This window comes from Camelus bactrianus, chromosome X (assembly GCF_048773025.1).
Source record: "Camelus bactrianus isolate YW-2024 breed Bactrian camel chromosome X, ASM4877302v1, whole genome shotgun sequence".
NCBI lineage: Eukaryota > Metazoa > Chordata > Mammalia > Artiodactyla > Camelidae > Camelus > Camelus bactrianus.
The window spans coordinates 16,742,432-16,765,509 of NC_133575.1; the positions used below are offsets into that span (position 1 = coordinate 16,742,432).

At 38.9% G+C, this 23,078-nt stretch overlaps 1 protein-coding gene across 2 annotated transcripts in view; it reads left to right on the forward strand.

Moving 5' to 3' along the window:
• Positions 1-23,078, forward strand: part of PHEX (phosphate regulating endopeptidase X-linked) — a 171,837-nt gene that overhangs the window by 103,187 nt on the left and 45,572 nt on the right. For both annotated transcript variants that reach the window (XM_074359209.1, XM_010970301.2), the window contains 3 exons: positions 5,708-5,785; positions 14,117-14,220; positions 22,676-22,734. In XM_074359209.1, coding sequence (XP_074215310.1) covers positions 5,708-5,785; positions 14,117-14,220; positions 22,676-22,734 — 241 coding nt within the window. The remainder of the gene's footprint in view (positions 1-5,707; positions 5,786-14,116; positions 14,221-22,675; positions 22,735-23,078) is intronic.

Sequence of the window (23,078 nt, forward strand, 5' to 3'; positions counted from 1 at the left end):
ATATTTTTATATTCCTTTTGCACTGAGGGGAGTTCTGAGCCTAGAGGGCATTCTCAATAAGTATTCATTAACTGAAATAACTTATGTTAAAAATATAGTTTGAGGGGGAAAATAGGCAACAATACAATAATTGTAGGGACTGCAACACTTTCAACAAAGAGATCATCTAGACAGAAGATCAATGAGGAAACATTGGACTTGAACCATACTTTAGACCAAATGGACCTAATAGATGTATATAGAGCATTCCATCCAACAGCAGAAGACAAATTATATATATATATATGTGTGTGTGTGTGTGTATTTTTTTTTTTTTTAGTTGCCATCAAGAATCAGTTCTAATGGATTTTAAACATTGCTCCATTTTCCAAAAAGTTCCCTAGGTTCTCACAAAATCTCTTTTCTCCCCCATTTTTTTCTCCTCTGGTAAGATTGGTTTATATGGATGTGTGCCTTGATGGGAGCAGAATTGAATGATGTTCTTGGTCGTATGTTAGACTATAACCTTTTATATTTTCTGTTAGTATTGTTGACATTGATCAGAATGGGTTTACCATGGGTGTTCCATGTGGGGAACACAATGATGATTAAGTGGAATAGATCATTAGCTTCATTTGAGTAGTATCAGAAAGAAGGTTCTCTCAGCTACAGAAACCTCCTTTATAATGTGATTTATCCCTTTGGTTAATGAACTACTCTTTTAAATATAGATATCTCTCCAGGTTAATACATTAGATTGCTATTAGTCACTCACATTTCATTATAAATTAGTTTGAGGTCCCAGTGACAGCTAATGGGTTAGCTGCTTTGAGGGAATAACAGTTTTAATGGGGTGAGGAGGGAAGAGGGAGATAAGTTTGGAGCACAGTGTATTACCAAGGAAAGCCAGTTTGAGTATGATCAGAGAGCAAGTGGTGTGAACGCACAAGGCCTGCTAGGTGTTGGGAGGAATGGATATAGGAAAGAGAAAGGAGGGAAACACAGAATCCAAGATGGTGAGTGCTGAAGGAAACCTTTTCTTTGATCTTTTCTAGAATTAGCTTTCGTAGTGTTTCTTGTGTTTATTTTCTGAGGTGTGCAAGTAGTGGCCCTCAAAAGAATCCTCAGACTTTTAGGGAGATGTGAAGAACCTGAATTCTCCTCGCTCATGCTTAGAGTCTGGCTTCACTTGGGAAATCTTCCACCATGCTTCAGGAATCTCATGGGTATATCTGTCTCTTCATTGATCACAGGGTTACTTCAACACCTTTCTCCCTCACCACACGGTGTGGCCCCCTGAAACTGCACCTGTGACTAAAGAGAGTGACATTATTCCCCAAGAGAGTTCAAGTATTTGGTTAAGGATATAACCTGGCCTCGGCTCCCCTGAAAGACCCTCCAAACTTGTACACAACAGTGTTATTCTAGATCCTTAGAAGAAGTCATGTTCCTACTTTCTCTGGGTAATCTATGGCCAACATTCATTCATCATGTACTCTGGACCAAGGCATACAAAAGTGCTTTGTGTGCAGTGTCATCCTGAATCCTTGCAGACAACTCAGTGAAGTGTAGGTACTGTTTTGTTTTTTTTTTTCTCAAGCTACTTCTGATGAAAAGAAGAGCATGTTAGGATTACATTCTGCTGCAGCTAGTGGAAAACATGACATATAAGGCCTCAAACAAATAGGGGTTTATTTTCCTCATGTCGTGGAGTGGGAGGGAAGGCAGTTCATGCCTGATACGGTGGGCTCCAGATGTCACTGACTCTTCATTCCACCATCTTTAGCATGTAGATTGCTTCTTCCTGTTAGTTGCCTTGTGGTTGCAGGACGACTTCCCTACCTCTGGCATTGCATCAGCATTGCAGGAAGGAAGAGGAAAGGCTAAAGCAGTGTTCCTACCCAGTGGGCAATTTTGCCCCTAGGAGACATTTGGCAATGTCTGAAGACATTTTTGGTTGTCACGACTTGCTGGGAGGTATTGCTACTGACATTTAGTGTGTAGAAGCCAAAGATGCTGCTAAACATCCTACAGTCTACAGGACAGCTCCCACAACAATTATTATCTGGGCCAAAATGTCAGTAGTACTAAGGCTGAGAAACCCTGGACTGAAGGCAGAGAGCATGTGCCTGCTGAGTCTTCGTCTTTTAAAATGGATTCCTGAGAGTGCATCAAGGACTTCGAGTTACATGTCATTGTCCGAAATCTCATCCCATAGCTAACTCGAACTGTAAAGGAAGCTGGGGGATGCAGCTGTTTTTTGTTGGATCCGTTGTCATCCTGAGCAGGATTGGGGTCTGAGAGTAAGGGAGGGAAAGGAGGGTGGATATTGGGTAGATAATAGGCAGTATTTACTTCAGAGGGGTTAAGTATTTTGCTCAGGGTCTCGCGAGTAGTTGAGATCATTTGAGCTTCCTCTGTTGAGGAGGGATGTCCAGTTGTCATGTGCAGCCCTTTCTAGAGGTCTTTGTGAATAAGGGATAGAAATGCATACACTGGTTATGGAAAACTGATCACCTACAAGCAGCCTAGGAAATATTTCAGGAGATAACGTGCAGTCTTTTATCCGTTTATTCCACTGTTCTCTCAGTATTTGCAGTGGGACGTGCCTTGCCTTCTTGTCACGTAACCCAAGGAGTAATTGATTTCAGGCCTGCCCTTCATAAGCCATCGTACTATTGGTGCTTCATTTCTTCCATTCTGAAAAAAATTAAAAAGTGGTGTGATCGTTATGTGCTTTAAAGGGTATATCAGAGTTCATTCAGGAAAATGGTCACCCTTCTCAGTGTGTCAAGCAGATGGATGTTTAACGTGGGGATGTGGAGGCTTGTGCATCATTAGGAGGGCTGGGGAGTGAAGGGCAGAGCCTGCCAGTGATCTCTAATGCTCCCACAGAAAAGGAGTCTTCTCAGGAGAACCTGAGAAGCTGCTGCCAAAGCACTCTGCTCAGCAGACGCCTCGGTGCCTGCCCACAGCTTCCAACAGCGAGTGAGTCCATGGTGTCTCCTCCTCTTCCACCTTTCCAGTCTCCTGGCGGCGCTTCTCCTGGGCAGAATCTAGCCTGGAGCTATGTCCCGTGGGGTTTTGGGAGATGTAGTTCGGAAGCTTCTCAGGGAAGAATGTAGAATGAGGTGGGTGGGGAGATGTGAAGTGACAACAGACTGTCTGGCAGAAGGAACATTTGAGTTGGAACACAGGCATGTGTACGTATGTACACAGCACACTTTTGGGGAAGAAGAGCATTCTTTTCAGATGTTGGCAATGTTGCTACTAGCATTATTACCTTATTCTGTCTGTGTGTTTTTAGGAGGTGAGTAGAGATTCTTTGTACCTCTGTTCTGGCTCTCTTCAAGTCATGTTGTTGCTAAATCAATAATAAAACAGGATTCAATGACCTGCATCTATAGTGCAGAAGGTAATATATTCTGTGAAGCTCCACAGTGCAGTGGGGGTCCCAGAGCGTGAGGTTTGAAAAACATTGCATAATTTACCACCATGCCCTGGAAAGAACAGTGTTCGGAAAACAGTTATGGATGACTCAGCTTACATATTTCTTCATTTTTTAAAACTATCTGGATCTCTTTACTTGTTATAGTTATGTGTATGACTTGTGTTGAGCTGAGGAAGTATAGTGAGGAATTAAATACTATGAGGGAAGTAATAGAACAGTCTCAGAACAAGGTAACCTATAGACACATGGTGTATTGTTTGCTGTTGGGGGAGAGTTGTAACCTCTAGTTACCTGCTATCTGGGTCACATCAGGCTTTCAGTGTAATCCACAGGGTTGGAAGGCAGAATTTGATCTGTTCTATATTTGAGTCTGTGGAACAGCAAAACCCATTATGACTGTGTCATACGGCACTTGTAAAATCCTCTCTGAGTCTTGAGTTTCAACTGTCTGCTGATATTTAATATTTGAATTATCTTAAGGAAGATAAGGAAAGCATACCATCTTATTCTATTTGTTTCTTGAGTGAGGAAAGTTGAAAGAGACTAAAGGGGAAAAAAACCCCATTATTAAGAGCAGTGTGCGAAGGTCACTGGTTTTGCTTTGGTAGAATGAAAGCAATGTGTTTGAGGTTGCCTGGTGTCTTATGTTTGGTCTTCTGGAGGCAAAGCTAGAGATGAGTATTCATGTGCAAGTGATTTGTGATTTATTCAGCAAGTGCTCCCAAGAGAAGCTAGCAAAGGAGGAATAGAGGAAGCCAGGGAGGGAAGGGTGAGAGACAGGCCAGGGTGCCATTTCAGGGGAAGTCTCAGTTAGCCTGATCCCATGGGGAAGTCTGGAGTGCAAATTATACCTCATAGTTTGTCCTGAATTGAAGCAAAGGAGCTGGACTTTCATATTCCTGCTACAGTCAGTCATTGGCTGAGGGATGCTGGGTTGGCAGTGGGGAGGGAGCCCAAGGTGGATAGACTCGCAGGAAGTAACTGTTTGGAGTGCCAGCAAGGTATCCTTATAGCCCTGGGGAGGCCTTCAGAGTCTCAAGTGCTGGCCATTAGAAAAGAAAAAGAACAGGGATGCTGGGGAGGGATAACAGGGATCTGGGCAGAGCTCCGTCCCTGTACCCTTTGAGTAGGCTATTCTTTTGTTTTTGTGAAACCCAGCATCTGCGGAGAGGAGAGAGACAAATTTTCACCTGAAACTGTAACATTTCTCAAGAGCAAGGGTCGGCAGACCCTTTCTGTAAAGGGCCAGAGAGTAAATATTTGAGCTTCGTGGGCCTCAGGGTTTCTGTCCCAACTCCTCAGTTCTGCTGTTGTAGCGCAGAAGCAGCCATGGATTCCATGTAAATAAGTGGGCATGGCTGAGTGCCAGTGAAACTTTATAGAAACAGATGGAGGGGGGAGGGGGCAGAGACCGGATTTGGCCCAGTGGCGGGAGTTTGCCAGTCCCTCATGTGGAGGCTCCATGTATGTGCCTAAGGTGATTTTTCCTTCATCCATTCCCTATATACTGTGAAATGGGGAATAACTAGTATGTCTATCACAAGGATGGTAATGACGCATCTTAAATTAGTCTGGACCCCTTACCTCCAGTTTTTCTGGCATCCTGGCCATCATTCATTGAGTTGTACAGTAAATCTTGCTGAAGGTGACTCATCTTATGTTACTCTTGCTAAAAATATTTTGTTTTCTCTGGTCTGTAAAGTAAAATACAGACTCACAGCATGGTGTTCAGGAATCCCTGTGATCTGGCCCAAGCTGGTTTTCCGTTCTCCACCCCTCGTGCTTTCTAGTCCAGCTACAGGAATCTACTCACCTTGTCTCTGCCGTGCTCTTTGTTTCCATCTCCTTGTCTTTGCCCCTGCCGTTTGCTCTCCTGGGAATGTCCTTCCTAGCTCTGCATTTTGAAATCCCAACCCTTCTCAAAGACTCAGTTTGGTCAGCTTCTCCAATAAGCTTTTTTCCCCAAGAGGAAGTAGTCTCTGCTCTCAACTTTGATAACACTGTTGTCTACAAATAAAAAATTGTCTACTTATAAATAATATTGTCTAAAAATGAAATTTTATCTTGTATTATATAGTTATTTGCTACATTCACTATATTTTTAGTATACTGGGGGCAGGGACTAACTTAGATTTTTTTTTTCCTTCGCAGTGGGCTCCATATAGTAGATATTCAGTAAACTGAGTTTTCAGATGAAGGTTGCATTTCTACATCCTGTGATTATTAATGATTTAAGTGCCGAAACTCTGACTTCATTTTTCTTTTTCCTCCTTGTAGGCAAGAGCTGTTTTGGCAAAAGTTGGTTATCCTGAGTTTATAATGAATGATACTCATATTAATGAAGACCTCAAGGCAGTAAGTGCTAAATTTACTCTATTGTTTTTTTCTGGCAAGTTTTACTGGCCTCATGCCTTTCACCTAACTCAAGTCCAGCAATTAAATCTGGTGGTGCCAAAAAGCACCAACTTTTGATTCATTCCTTGGCTAGGTATGAGCCTCGTTATGCCAGGCAAATCACAAGGTTTAGAGCAGATTCAAAACAAAGGAAGTGTCAGAAAGAATGTATAGCTGAGTGGGTGCTATAAAGCAAATGGACTTGGATTTGGTCTAATTTGATCATAAAGGAAAGAATTAAGCAAACTGAGTATTTTACAGTTAGTGAGCATGATCTAATGTTGACTGAATGATGTTTGTTGTTAAACCATCTTTATGTGCTTCGTTCATGTTAAATGACCAGTAATAAATCTGCCTGTCGGAAGTTAACTGCATTAAACTTTATGAGTGTTTTGGCAAATTAAATGCATATACATATGATGATAATTTATTGTGAGTTGGTCTGTATATTTGCAGTGAGTTACTGATGGAGGAATAGTAATTCTTTTTTATTCCAATATTTTGGGGCATATATTTTCCAGTAGATACGTTCATTACAGGTCTTTCTAATCACCACTGTTATTTTCTTTCCTACAAATAGTTCTGATAAAGAACTATTTTTCCTTACAAAAACCTCTGTTTTTACCATTCACTAGATTTTCTTGAAAAAGTAGTTTTTTTGGAATTTATTAAATAACTATGGTTCTGAGGTGTAGTTCTTTCCTGAAATTGTGGTTTAACAAGTTGCATATCTGAAAGCAATCCTAGCTTTGTACATGCACATCGGAATTTTACAAGATTATTCAAAAGTGAGTGAAAACTTTAATTAGACAGTTTCTCCATTGGGCTCCAAGATATGGCCTTCCAAAGCATCGATCCAGTTGCCATGGAGGAAAATAATTACGCTTCACAGTATTCCAGTGCTCATGCAGCCCAACTTAGTATACATTGTTTCCATACTGAAAAATCTAACTATTGCAATGATAATTAAAAATACTGACACACTTGCCATATTCATGCACGTTATCTTTTTTTTTAAATTGAAGTATAGTTGATTTACAATTTTGTCTGAGTTTTTGATGTACAGGATAGTGTTTCAGTTATATATATTCCTTTTCATATTCTTTTTCAATATAGATTGTTACAAGATATTGAATGTAGTTCCCTGTGCTATACAGTAGGACCTTGTTTATTTTATATATAGTAGTTAGTATCTGTAAATCTTGAACTCCCAATTTATCCCTCTCCACCTGCTTTCCCCTCTGGTAACCGTAAGTTTGTTTTCTATGTCTTTGAGTCTGTTTCTGTTTGTAAATAAGTTCATTTGTGTCACTTTTTTTTAGATTCCACATATAAGTGATATCATGGTATTTTTCTTTCTCTTTCCGGCTCACTTCACTTAGTATGATAATTTCTAGGTCCATCCATGTTGCTGCAAATGGCATTATTTCATTTTTATGGCTGAGCAGTATTCCATTGTATATCCAATCATCTGTTGATGGACATTTAGGTTTCTTCCATGTCTTGGCTGTTTTTAATAGCTCTGCTGTGAACATTGGGATGCATGTATCTTTTTGAATTAGAGTTTGTCATCTGAAAGCCAGATCTTTGTACATGCACCCCAGTGTTCATAGCAGCACTATTTACAGTAGCCAAGACATGGAAGCAACCTAAATATCCATCAACAGATGATTGGATAAAGAAGATGGGGGTGTATATATATATATATATATATATATATATATATATATATATATATATATATATATATATATATATACATATACATATATATATATATATACACACACACACACACACACACACACACACACACACACACACACAAAATGGAGTACTACTGAGCCATAAAAAAGAATGAAATCGTGCCATCTGCAGCAGCAACATGGATAGGCATAGAGATTATCATACTAAGTGAAATAAGTCAGACAGAAAGAGAGAAATATCCTATGATATCGCTTATATGTGGAATCTAAAAAAAATGATACAAATGAACTTATTTCTAAAACAAAAATATTCACAGACATAGGAAACAAACTTATGGTTATCAAAGGGGAGGGCGGGAAAAATTAGGAGTTTGGGATTAACAGATACAAACTACTATATGTAAAAAATATAAACAACAAGGTTCTACTGTATAACACAGGAAACTATATTCAGTATCTTGTAGTAACCTATAATGAAAAAGAATATGTATCTGTATAACAGAGTCACTATGCTGTAGACCAGAAACTAATGCAATATTATATATCAACTATACTTCAATAAAAAAATTAAAAAAAAAAGTGAATGCCTGAAATTTAGGAATTCAATGACTGTAGTGTATTTTGTGAAAAGAAAGTAGGTGCCCAACAGAATGCAGTGTTGGGTATATTTCCTAGTTTCTCCAGGGCCTGAACTTGAAGCTGTTAGATAACAAGCTTTTTAAGCACTTTTGTGAAGAAATGGCTTCCTTCTGACTCACTGCCAAAGCAGACACAATTACCCCTAAGAGTTTCTAACAGTTTAAAAAAGACAGTGAAAAAAATCCAAATACTTGAAAGAAAGATACATTTCTATTTAGAAACTGATAGAGAAAACTAATAAAACCCAACCTGAAAATAGGTAAAGGATGCTTGATGCGATAGATAGTAATAGTGTCACTGACGTTAATAGCAGAAGGACTGAAGTATTGCTGATACACAATGGGACTGTGTTTTCAGTTTTGGGAAACATGTAGATAAGGACTACTGTAGGGCCTATGAGAAATTTCTGGTAATACAAGCTCTGAGCATGAGAGGCTGCTACAAATGAAAAACAGCTTACGTTATTTGATGCAAGTGAAGATGTGATTCATCAGGCGCAGATGCAGAAGGAAAGAGGATAGAGGTTGGGAAATGAGCTGGAAGAAGATCAAGGAGAAAGACTGAAAACTGAAATTGGGCTCATGTGTACGTAAGGGCAGATGGAAAAGAATTTAGAGGCAAATGTAAAGAATTAGAATTTTTTTTTTCTCTTCTGAGGATGATAAGGTAAACTGCGATACCCAGCGAAGTGTTTCTGAACAGCAGTCTTTCTGTAGTCTTTGAAAAGAACAAGAAAAAAGGAAATGCCTTTTGTGTGGACCCCCGGGTAGCATGCAGGAAAGCCTACTAGTTAGCCTAAAAAGATAGACATCACTTTCAAATAAACTGTATAAAGTGTACCTTTACTGATCCTTGATGGAAATTGACTCAAGTAAGTTGATACCAATTGTGGGAAGATTTCTGTATCAGCCAGGAAAGCCAAACCACACTAGATGTTTCAAGGAGAGATTTAATACAGGAAATAGATTGGAAGGTGAAAATCATGAAGGTGAGGTAAACCAGAGATTAATCAATTTTTTAGGAAGCAGTTACCACTCCTGTGTATAGGGACTCAGAAGGGAGGAGGTCATGGTACCATTGCTTAGAAGAGCAGAGGAGGAACTGCCACTCTGGAGGAGAGCTGGGACTGAAGATTCTTCGAGAGCCATTGTCAGAAGAAAGAGGAGAGAGAGAGCAAATAAAAGGGGACAACCACAGCATCCTTTCCCCTCCTGCCACCTGCTGATTTCCCCCAGAGCCTCCTATTGACAGGAAGCCAACTGGCAATGGAGCCCAAGAAATGGTTTTCAGATTCTCAGCCCCAGCATTATAGAGCAGAGTATAAGGGTGGCCATGTGTCTGAGAGACAACAGTAAATAATCAACACCATTAGGCACTCATTCTTGTGAAGGCCAATGGAAAATTGCAGTAGAAGCTGAAATCAGAATCACAGCTGGCCTCCATTTACTTAGGAGAATTAGACATGGATAATTTTTCAGAGAAGATCAGTGTTTCTGGTGAGTGATATACACATACACATATAGACATAAATATGCATATAGAGATACATAGGTAATATGTGAAGCCATGTAATATTCTCAGGGGTGGGTCTTGATCTGCTCTGGCCAGTGGAACACTTGGGTGTTTCTGTGTGTATGTTTTGTGTGTGTATAAATTGACAGGGAGTGCTGCTGCCACTGTGCAAGAGTAAGGTGATATTTAGGTGGAATGCTCCAGAAAAACAGGTTGTTAAAATATTGAAATAATTCTGTGGGTTTTTTGGGTTTTTTTTACCAAAATGAAATTTTGCCCCCAGCTCTCTCTAGTGATCTCTGGCCACCACAGCCCTGGAGAGACAAGAGTGGGCACTGGAGGGAGGTGCACTGGTGCCCACCAACCTTCTAGCCAGTCTCCCTACCTCTCACACCGGCCTCCATCTCGAGTGTTCCACTGGCCAGAGCAGACCAAGATCTCCCCTTACTCCTGGTGCTGGCGACAGGGCACCTGGTTTCATCTGGTTCCTGAGTTGGTGTGCTAGCTGGTGCTCCCTCAGAGTGACCTTTCTGTGTCTGCTTATGTGAGGTGTATCTTCCATGGTGTACTGTCTATGTAGGTTGGTAAACATTTTGAACATCACACCTGTATGTAGGCATGCATATATGTATACATACATACTACTTACAGGCATAGCCACCTAAACGTGGCAGTGTTGCATATTACTTCATTATTTAAATAAAGCAAAACATGAATCTAAAATCCAGATTCCATTAAGTATTCAGAGAATTCTCTGGGTGCCTAACATAAAATCGTTCTTAGAGATATTTGGATATATAGCTGAGTATCTTTAAGTGGATTCAGCTTAAAAAGAGTTCTAGATCTGTACTTCCTATTGGCTTATGTAGATTCTTATCAACTTGTATTTACTGATCCTACAGAGAAGCTGAACACATTTCCTTCTTATGCCCTTATTATAATGGTGTTCCTCACCGTGGGGAGGATAATAGCTTTATTCTTCCATTTAGTCTGTGGCATTTGGTGCTTGGCATCCAGGATAGGATTTCCAAGAAGAGAACGATTCCCTAAATTTTATGATCTGGACAGCTGTTCTTAGGAAATGATATGAGAGCCCCAATTAATTCCCCAAAGTCACTCAATTGAAAAGTCAGGCAATGGAAATGATTGAAAGTCATTATCAACTTGACCTAGATTTTCACCAGTAACTGAAAGGACAAGAGACTTTTGGGCCAATTATTGTCCCTTTCAGAGCTTAAACTTTTTTTTTTTTTGAAGATTACAAGTGGTTCTAAAATATTCATGTGCATTCATTCTTGTTGTCTCTACAACAAGTAAAACTTTCCCGGTGATTGCTGCATTTCATCATTTTTTCTCACTCAAGGCCCTGTTGAAATTTTTGAAATTATCAAAGTATTATTGCATGGTGGAAAATTTGGGCAGTAGAGAAAAGGAATGAAAAAGCACCCTTAATGTTTGGTACTTGAACATAGTAATACATACTTCTGTTTTAGTGTATTATTTTCCATTTGGGGGAAGCTATAATTGATGCTTATGTATAATTTTGCATACTGACCTCTACAGGTGATGTATTGTTTTGCCTTGTCTTCCACAGCCATCATTAGGATTTTAACAGCTGTCTGATATTAAGTAAACTGTACTCTGACTTATTTAATCACTGCAGTTCTTCCCACCCATAATTCTTACCTTCTCCTGCTCCTTCCTTGTACTCTTTCTGTTGAATTGTTACTTTTTTTTTATTGGGACAAATGAAAATAACACTGAAGTAGCAGCCTAATGATTTGGACTGTACGACTTTGCAATGTTCCATAATCTCTCTGTCTCTGTTTCCCATCTGTCATGCGAGAATAACAGCGGCAGGCCCTTCCTGTCTTACAGGAGAAAGTCAAAATTGGTCCCTGTGATTTACATTAGATAAATGGACTACATCAGCTCTACCAGGCTAAGAAATACAAAATATTCTCAGTTTAATAATTAAAACAATTAAAAGCTTAATCCTTCTAAACATAGATAACCTGTTGTCAAATTACTTGCCCCTGAGTTTTACTGCCCATGATTATTTCCGTGGCTGTGGTGGAACCAAATTTATTTAAATTGGAACTCTTCTTCTTTGAAATTTTTGAATGGTTTTCCATTTAGTGCCTGTAGAACAACCTGAATATCAAGATTCTTCTTTTTTTTTTTTTTCAAATGGAACAGGAAAGTATCACCATTAGCAATCTCTTCTAAAAGTAACAGCTTGACCCCATTGATATTACCAAAAAAAAGTTAGTATTTTTGAAGGAAATTCCTTTGGGAGAGTTTCCTGGAAAGTGCTCTGAACCCAAGAACGTATCTGAATTTTCTTTCAGTTACAGTCACATTCTGAAGGTTCTGGCAGAGCTGTCTTGGGAACAAAAGCTAAAAAGGGTTGAACAGTGGACACCTCTTTAAACTATGTGATCTGGGAATGCCTTAGGATTGCTAGTTACGATTGCCTCTTAAAACAAGGAGCTTACTCTGTTTCTTCTGAGGCTGAGTATAAACATCTATCAAAATACGATTGACTGTATTTCTTTTTATTATGAACCATCTGAAACACTGGAAGAGTATATAAAATTATATTTTGAACACCTCTGCCTTTAAGAAATATTAAACATATTGTCATCTTAGCTGTGTACATGCACACATACATTTTTGATGAATAAACAGATAGATTGGAAATTCTTTGTGTAATCCTCCTTGACCTAACATCCTTCCTCCCTGCCTATGTCCTTCCCTAGGTACGAACACTCTATTGAATTCAGTGTTTCTCATTCCTATGCATTTCTTTATGCTTCTGCTACAGAGCTATGTATCCATAAACAACATGTAGTATTGTTTTACATGTTATAGAACTTTACATTCTCTCGTACATACAACTTGCCTTATTTACTCAGCTTTGGTTTTGAGATTATTTCATGTTCACACATACAGACTATTTGTTTAGACTTCTGTATGGTTTTCCATTATGTGACTATACCACGATTTATTTATCAGCCATCCCCCCTGCCCCAAGAGGACTGAGGGAGGAACAATAAATCATATCTTTGTAACTTGTTGGCTAAGTAGAATACCAAGGATGTCCGGAATTGATACTTTTATTCCTGCCTTTCTCCCTGTGCCTTTATTTTACTCCTTTCTTTATATTTTGGCTTGGCTCCCAGGCCAGAGATTGCTAAGATGAATCATTAACAAAAGTTACTCTGCAGACAAAGTGAGTACCTGTGATATGTTAGGGAAGAGATCAGTCTGAGCCAGACATTGGCCAACACGTAGTCCACCGTCCAGTCTGTAATCGTTATGTTGTATGTATTCATTCATATCTATAATGTGATGCCTGTGGGTTTCATATACACTCATTTGCCACACTGTAATTTTTGCTTTTAAAAGAGGATCATGGCTTAAATTCATAAAAATATGGTAGATAATAAGAATTTGATTACTCTTCATTATTTGCTTATTCAAATGTGTATTTTTCTTATTTCATTTGCCACAGTAATATATTTTAAAACCAAAGCATTAGGGATGACTGCAAACCATTGCTTTTACTGTTACACAGATATTATTTACAATATTTAGGTTAAGTACTGCTAGTTTTGTACACGGAGTGCATATAGAGTTAAAACTGTCTGCCATTCTCCCTCCAAAAAAAAAAAAAAAGGCAAACTCAAGGATCAGTTGTCTTTTTCCCTATTTTAATAGACAACATTGTCATGAGCCATCAACTTCCTGTTTTTCCATGCAAGCTATAATCTGATTTACCTCTGTAATTTCATTAATTTTAATGACCAGAGCATTTTTTGAGTGTTAACAGATAGTTTCTACTAATAATTAAATTATTCTAGTGACTCCATTGTGCTTAGGGTAGAAGATAAGTCTGAATCACTTTTATTTTTTCCTTCATGAACAAATGCTGATTATAGTAAATTGGATTTCAACATTCGACTAAATCATCATCTATAAACTAAACAAGGTTTCAGCTAACTAAGCTGAATGTTATTAGAAGGACCTATGTGACAAATAAAGTATACATTTTTAGAAAAGATCAAGGACTCATGTGGGCAAATTAATTTCAAACTTAAGATAATATGTTCTATAAAAGGTTAAAGTAGGTTTTTTTTCAATTACAAAGCAAATAAAGCATATTGCAAATTGCTGGAGCTTCTTTTGGTTTTTTGTTTTTACTGTGATCCAAAAATGACCATATTGATTTTTGAGCTTTTTGTTTTAAAAGAAAATCACTGAGATTAAATTTCATGGCTTTGTGAATACTGTGTTAACGGGTGATGGCTGAGAGATGATGTGAGGAGTGCTAGCTTCTCCGCTGGTCACTCGTTTGGGTGCTTAAGTCTTTTTTCAGAGCCATCTCTTATCTGCACTTAGAACAATGATGGTTGTGGTTTGTTTTATTCAGATCAAGTTTTCAGAATCTGACTACTTTGGCAACGTCCTCCAAACCCGCAAGTATTTAGCACAGACTGATTTCTTCTGGCTGAGAAAACCTGTTCCAAAAACAGAGTGAGTAGAAAAGAAAAAGAAATCAAGAAAGAAATAATGAAAAAGTGAAATAGGTGAAATAGATAAATATTTTGGTGGGAAGTAGAGTCTCTTTAGATCAAACTTTTCAATTCCCCTCAGGTCAGAGTAGCTGGCTTGCCAGTTATCTTGGCTTGGCAAAATCTGTTATGTTTTGGCAACTCTTATTTTTGATATTAAATGGATCAGTTGTTCAATCCAGTTGTGGCTCCCTCACTCCTAGCATCAATAGATAGCAAAACAAGGGTTATTAAGATGCAAATGTTCAAATCATTTCTAGATCTTGTTATTTATATATATATGAAACAAATTTCTTTAGAATTTCACACTCAGGCAGAAACTGATAGATTTTTTTTAAAAAAAGCAAATATTTAAAAAATAAAGTATGATTACAAGTGTAGAAGTAATTGCATACAGGTGCATCTCATTTTATTGCACTCAGTTTTAATGCACTTCACAGATGTGTTTTTTACAAAATGAAGGTTTGTGGCAACCCTGTGTTGTAGATGATGGTTAGCATTTTTTAGTGATAAAATATTTTTCAATTAAGGTATATACATTGTTTTTTAGACATAATGCTATTGCAAACTTAATAGATTACAGTATACTGTAAATGTAACTTTTATATGTGCTAGGAAGCCAAAAAAATTCCTATGACTCACTTTATTGTGGTATTGACATTATTATGGTGGTCTGGAACTGAACCCACAATCTCTAAGGTATGCCTTTGATTATGAAGTAATTAGAGGATGTTTGTTGAGGTAATGAGTGTCAGAGAATTGATAGCTCTTTTATTTTCCTTCAATAGCAGTTATGATGTATTGCCTTCTTCCCACATGCTGGTAGTAACTTTTTCTACAGGTTAGAGAAGTTTCCTCAGGAACTTTTGGAGTTAGGGCCAGCCATGATTTTCTTCCATAGCAAAACATGTATGATAATGATGATGATGATGATGGCAACTAAAATTTATTACATATTTACAGTGTGCCAGGAAGTGCCTTACATTTTTTAATTCATTTTATCCTCATCAATTCTGTGAGGTGTAGGTACTATTTATTAGCCCCATTTACAAATGAGTAAGAGGCTTACAACTGAGAAATTCTTCAGCTCAGATTTAGATTACTTTATGTTCTGCTATGGTCCAATTTTCCATGTTTTTTTCTCTTTGTTCTCCAGAGTGCATAATTTCTATTGATCTGTGTTCAAATTCACTGATTCTTTCTTCTGCATTCTCAGATTTACAGTTGACCTGTCTAACACATTTTTCATTTTGATTTATTGTATTTTTCTTTTTCTTTTTAAAAATTTTTATTTTAATTTTTTCAGTGGGGATACTGGGAATTGAACCTGGGACCTCGTGCATGCTAAGCATGCACTCTACCACTGAGCTATACCCACCCTCACCTTACTGTATTCTTCAGCTTTAGAAGTTTCATTTATTTTTCTTATAGTTTCTATTTCTCTGTTAGAATTCTTTATTTGTTGTCATTGTCATCATATTTTCCATTAATTGTTTGAATATAGTCTATTTTAATTCTTTAAACTAATTTATAATAGCTGCTTTCAAGTCTTTGTCTGAAAATCCAGTCACTCAGTCAGTTTTTATCAGTTGCTTTTTTTTTTTTACATTTTTTTCTTCTAACATCATTTTTTGTCATTCTTGAAAATGGCATTTTAGATAATACAGCAACTGTGGATTCTGATTTATTTTTCTGAGGCTTTTTAAAAAGTAACTTTCCTGGACTTACACTGTGGAATCTGTCTCCCCTACACTATGTGGCCATGGATGTCTCTGCTTATTTTTTAAATTCTTATTTTTTAGCCTCTCTTCATAGAGATTGTCCCTGTGTCTACATAGCTGGGTCCTCAGCCAGGGGTCATGGCAGAGCTTGTGCTCAAACGTCTCAGACCTGTAGGGTTTTTGCCCTCTGCCAGTTGATCTGCATGGGGCTTGGGAGTGCATTCAAAGTCACAAGCAGTTTTCAGTCACCCTTGGAGTTTACTTGCCACTGGGCTCTCTTGGGTCTCCCTGCGCACATACCTAGTTTCCTAGTCAGCCAGAGGGGTATGGAGAACTTATCTCACTCTTCTGTGACTCTCTTAGCTCTAGGAGCTCTCTTTTAAATTTCTGGCTGGTCTGTCACTCTCCTCAGTGATAACTGTAACTTCACGCTAGGAAAGCTGTGGGTTTTCCTCATTTGTTTTCTACCAAGTGTATCACTTTTAGCTGGCAGGGTTGCAGGTTTTCACCCCACACCTAACTGAGTCCACCCCTGTGGCAGCAAAGTGGCAGATTCTCTAGCCAGCCCTATCCTAACAAAATAAGTTCTCACTTACTGAGCTGGGAGGGATGGGAACAGTCCCGGGCAAGAAGGCCACAGACTCCTGTTCCACTTACTTGTAGGTTATTGCAGTTTTTCAAAATTAACATTTTTCAATTTGTTGTTTGCCTTTGATCAGTTCCCAGAGCCTTAAAGTGGTTTTTTGTTGACAGTTTTGTCCATTTTTATACTTGGTTTTTGTGGAAAGGATTTGTTGACCTTTTCATAGCGTCATAGCTGGAAGCCTGACTTCCACGGCCTGCTTTTTTTTTTTTTTTTTACGATCCACATTTTGACCTTGGCTGATATTCTGGTCTCCAGATCTTTAGCTGCCTCTTTTTATGGTCCCTGGGTCTCTTGTTACTCTGTCTTCCAACTCCCTGCTCTGTTCTGGCCTCTGGAAAAACTCTAGCCCCTGTATCCTCCCTTGGCTTAAGCTATGATGATGGCCTCTCTTTGAGCCGTGGCTCCCATCCAGCCATACTGCCCTCTCCCCTTCAAACTGTCTTACAGTATGCACCTCCAAAGTTAGTTAAAAGTGTTTGACTCTAAGGAGTAGGCCTAAAGCTGAACCACTCCTCTTACCTATCCCTGACTCCACTCAAAAATACAAAGGAAGAAAGCAGAAGACTGTAGAACTTGTTTGGAAATGACAGAGAGCTTGTATAAACCCATCTGCTCCACTGTCCTTGACTTTCTCCTCTTACCACAGTAGTATCTCTCAGTCCATCTCTCCTGTTTCACTCTCAACCAGAATTATTCAATAGAAATTTTGGATTTAGGGTTCTAAAACCAGCTTCTCAAATCACACGACTTCAGGTGGTTTTCAGTTTCTTGGTGAGCATCTGCATGTAGTACATAAATCCTCCTGCCCTTTCAGGTCCACGTCAGGTAAGTTCAAACTCTGTTGTAGCAACTTGTGAAAAATTCAAGGTTCTCACCAGTATTTTTGTGAATTTTCAGGGTGTTCTCAGGGACCCTTCCATATTGGAGATGCTTCTAAGTTGATATTCTTTAACTTCAACCTGTCATTACTCATTTGGGCTTGTAGCAAGGCCTGGGTTGCTAATTGAGAAACTCCTGAATGTGTCATTTTTATCATCCTAACATACTCGTGGGCTGTACAAGTCTAATGGCCTTGACTATTTCTAGTATTTGTGCCTTGGAAAAGTGCTGGCTGACTTTATGGGCTTAAGCAAACTGTGTGATTTGTGTTGCTTTCTTCTGTCAGTGAACACAAATACTTCTTTCACAAGGACATGAAATTGGATAATGTTTCTGGAAAAGTTCTCTAGGAATGAAAATCAGTGCAATGCTAGTAATTCCTCAGACTGTGTCTATTTCAGGAAAAGCAGCATTAAGAAATTGAAGGTCCTCTTTGCAAGATAAAGTGATTATGATAGTCATTTGTTTTAGAAGAAATTTTTGTCTGGCCCTTTTAAGACATTGTTGGGAATTTTAGCTTCATGATATACATCAACTTTAATTGACATCTTTCAAGTCTGAAAATTCATGAGTTAATCAAGTGAGGATGATCCTGGAGTAGCTCCACTACACTGGTTTACTTTGAACAGCACATCATGATTATATTTCCACAAAGCCCTGAAATAACATTTTGCTTCTTTGTGGGTATAGGAGATAAACACCCTTTATCTTTCATTCTCATGGAATCCATTTTAGCTGCACTAATGTGCATTAAGATGTTTCTAACATGATGGGAAATGTCAGCAAGAATGAAATTAATTGGGTGGTCATCCCTGAAGGTACATATTTAGGGGTTAGTTCTCAGAATTGTCACTTCATCAGCTTGCTTAAAAATAGAGTATTTACTTCACTGCTCAGCTTGAGTCAAAACTAATTTCTTTCCCTCAGGATCCTCTTTCTTTGACAGAAATGATTTTAAGCCAGCCTCCCTATTAACTCACTATCATTCTGCTGTGAACAAACATGTCTGAATTTTTTCTCCATCTTTTGAAAAATATGTAAAAATACATCAAATGTACAAATTATGGTCCTGCCCAGAAGTTTTGTTTGCAAAAGCATTATCTACTGCATGGAATAGGATGGATATACTTTACAGAATATGCAAAATAAAGCAATAAATACTCTTGTGATTTTTCCATTCCATCCCTAGGCTATCTTTGAGTTGATAAGTAATATGTAAAACTTCAGCCTGATGTATATCTATTTTATACGGTTCTTTTATGTATCGCATTGTCCAGTACATCTCCATATATTTTTGGATTTGAAATTTATATGAGACCTCTTCCTACTGAATACTTCCCCAAACACAAACTGCAGGAACACCCTGAAGACACAGTAAAAAGAATTTAAAGCCCTTGAATGACACTCTTTATTTATTCAAGTACATGTATACATAGCAATAAATAGATTCAGTGACTGTGCCCAGCACATACCACTTGGGCAATTCTCTTAGCCCATAAGGAACTTAAAATCTTGTTGGGAGGTCAGTTGTGCAAACTCAAAGGCCTTCAGGGCCCATCAGTTAACAGATGATGAGCTGGACAGGTATAAATGAGAGGGCGTGGTGAAGACCATGGAGAACTAGTGATTGCACACCTCATTTAAAGGAATTCCATTTCAGTACTTTTAAAAAAACATTGTGTTGGACAAACAAAACGTTTTTCTGAGAAAATTCAAGCCATTGGTAGGACTTAGTCTGTGGACAGCCAGCTGCAGTTAACTATTGCTATATAATGAACCATCCCAAAATTTAGAGGGTTAAAGTGACAATAATTATTCATTTTTCTCTCTCATGACTGCTTGTCACTAGGCTCAGCTGGGTGGTTCTTGCTCATGGGCCGTGTGTGTATGTTGTGGTCAGGTAGTGGCTGGGGCTGGAGTCATGTGGGAAGGTTCCTCTCTTACGTCTAGTGGTCGATTGCTACCTGTTGGCTGGAGCGCCTCCTGTGGCCCTTCCCCGTGTGTACTGGGCTTCTTTGTGGCATGCTGATTGAGCACGAAACTTTAAAGGGCAAGTTTCCTGAAAGAGAGAGAAGGAAGGAGGCACGTGTGTATGCACCAGGGGGAGGTTGTATTGCCTTTCATTGCGTAGCATTGGCAGTCATGTGGTGTCATTTCCACTGCATTTCATGCTTTAGAAGTGAGTCACCAAGGCTAGCCCATAATCGAGAAGGGAGGAATTTAGAGTCTACTTCTTAATGGAACAAGTGCAAAAAAAAGAAATTGCAAACACTTACTAAACCAGTACATGTGGCCTTACATTAGAGAATAGTAAAACTAAATATATAATAAACTTGGATATAATCAGGGAGATATGCAAAATATTTAACAGCTGGCTTGGTGTGGATACTGACCAATCAGAAGAAATAATAGCATCCACAACTGGTAGGCTCCATTAGTGCAATTACTTAATATCAGGGTGTAATCAGGGCTCCAAGCATGTCCTGGAGTCAGCAGGAGCTCCGGGAAGTCAGGAAAGGTGAGATCCTGAGTCTGATAGGAGATGTTTTAGGAATTCTTGCTGAAGCTTCAGAGGCCCCATCAGGCCCCATCTGGTTTTTTGATTTCTTTGTCTGTCTTTGTCCATCAGCAGTTAGAAACATTGTTCCTACATGACTCTTACTCTAATGTTTTGAAAGTTTATTCTTTGTAAGAGGATAGAGCTCAATGGTATAGTGCATGCTTAGCATGCAGGAGGTCCTGGGTTCAATCCCCAGTGCCTCCATTAAAAAATAAAAAGATGAAAGTTTATTCTTTGCTAAAGGGAGGGGAGTTGGGAGAGATGGGATGAGCTCCAGGAATACACATCATCTTATGTACATATTGTAGCTCAGTCCAATGCCATTAAGAAGCCAAGTTGAGAGGCACCTGGATTCTCTCCTCTTGACCCAAAGAGCAGACAACCAATTCTGGGTTCATTGTGTATTAATTTTATGTTGCTGCTGTAATGAATTACGACAACATTATTAGCAACTCAAAACAACACAATTGTATTCTGTCACAATTCTGTAGGTCACAAATATGGGATGGCTTGGCTGTTTTCTGAGCTCCAGATTTCGTAAGGCTGAGATCAAGGTGTCAGGTGTCAGCTGGCTGGACTCTTAGCAGTAGCCTCTGGGAAGAATCCTCTTCCAGTCTCATTCAAATGTTGGCCCAGTTCCTTATGGTTGTAGAACGGAGGTCCCTATTTCCTTCCTTGGGTCCTCGGGGACTCTTTCTGGTCCTTGCACATGGCCCCTACATCTCAGAGCCAGCAACAGCATGTTGAATCCTTCTCTCCCCTGAATCTCTGACTTCACATCCTGCAGCATCTCTTTTGACTTTGTCCTCCGTTGCATCTCTGGGATTCCAGCAAGAGCAGGTTCTCTGCTTTTAAGGACTCGTGATTAGATTGGGCCCATCTGGGATAATCCAGAATAATCTCCCTATTTTAAGCTCCTTGACCTTAATTATATCTGCAAAGTCCTTTCTGCTATGTAACATAACGTGTTCACTGGATCCAGGGATTAGGACATGGACATCTTTTGTGGGGGCCATAATTCTACCCACCATGGGTAGTGCCATTAGGTCAGTAAAGGTGCTTTCCCCTGTACTTGTTTTCTCAGGGAAGTAAGCCAGCCAGTAAATTTGTGTTAAACATTAGGGTTTATTGACATGCTAATCCTAAATTTCAAGGAAAAGAATATACATTTTATGGAAGTGAGTATAGGTTTCGTCTCTGACAGAAAGAAGCACTCTTTCTTCATTTCCAGTGATGTCTCCAGTATAATATAATGCTTACAAGAACTGGTTTGAAGTCAGACTAGACCTTGTGCAAGTATATAATGCTTGTAAGTCTCATTGTCCTTATCTGCAGTGATGAGGAGAACAGGTGGCCCAACTAGAACCAACACGTGCTTTTTCTACCAGTTTCCTGTTAGTCTGACATAATTATTCTATTAGACATAATTTAGTAAAATGATTATTCTGAAAAGGAATTTATACACGTTTCTTTTGGGAAGTTTAGTTTAAGACAAATGCTTGGGTTTAACCATAAAGGGCGGTGCCCCTCACTCACAGGCATCTAAGTCAATGGGTCAGCAAACTATGGCTTGAGGGCTGAGTCTTGCCTTCTGCCTGGTTTTGTACAGCCCATGAGCTCAGAATGATTTTTAAAGATAAATGTTTGCAGTTGATGGCAGGACACACTAACTTTGAACACCAAAGTGAAATGTTCTCCTGCCCCCAAAGAATTTCATTCTTCTCATGAATAGGCCTGTGCCACCAAAAATTGTACTCGGTTATTATCATATTTTGAATTTCATCAATAAAATTCTGTGGAAAAGTTTCTTTCACTATAAAAGTACCTATATAACATCCTTGATTTTACATCTTGGCCCACGAAATGCCTGACTAAATGTTTACGATCTGACTGTTTACAGAAAAAAATTTGCTGAGCCTGATCTAAGTAACCTACTGTGTGTTTAAAATGGAGTGTAGACTCTTCATAGTTAGAAGGTACTCCCAAGGTCTCTTAATGCAGTGTACTAGTTTTAGAGCTAAAAATGAACCCCGGGAAGGTAGGCGACTTTTCCACCACAACTCAGCAATTTAGGGATAGAGGCAGGGCGAGCTGTTAGGTCTTTTGGTGCTTAAACCAGTCAGCTTTCTATGGGAGCAGGCAGACCTTTCTTCATTTCTCTTTACGTGAGATTGTCACCAATCTCAAACCTTTAATGGACAGGTCAGAGGTGATGCAGCATGGAGAACTCAGCTGTCCCATGGACCCATTGAACAGAGCCTGCCAAACATCAGCCTCTTGCTGCGTTCCCATCTGTGGGGAGGAGAGTCCATTAGATCCTAGAATTTTTCATTAAAGCGTTTCAGAAGCACTGGTGCTTTTCCCGTTAGGTTAATAACAGTGAATAACCAGGCATGTTAATATAGTCTCATCAAACCATGTTCAATTTAGGATGAGATTGTTCACTGGCAGACCAATAGCCCCAAACTGAAGTGGTAATTTCCCTGTGCGCCCCACTTCCCCATTGTTCGTTCACTGGTGATTTGCTGATAAGTCCTGCCATGTTTGTTCTTGCTGCTCTCCTGCCTGGGTAATGATGATCGCTTGGTGATACTTGTTCCTCTTTCTACAGGTGGTTTACAAATCCAACAACCGTCAATGCCTTCTACAGTGCATCCACCAACCAGATCCGTGAGTACCGTCTCATTGTCTCCTTGTTAATGTGGTGCAGAATGGAAGGACCTTTTCCATGACTGTGATTTAAGAGCAGGGCATACTATATTTTCCCCCCAAAATGACCAGGTGTGTTGGCAAAGGAAGTTTGCTTCCCTAGCCATATACCCAATTTTCCTCATTCTCTTTACATTGTAAGTTTTTAAAAAAGCTTTATATCACCATTAAGTTAAAAAAAATAGCTACAATAAACACTAAGTGATGTTGGCCATGAAAAGGAACAAGCTTCCACTTTCCTTTCTTAATGGTCTTACTGATTTTTGTCTATACTGTTTTATTTATTTTTAAGATTGACAGGGAAA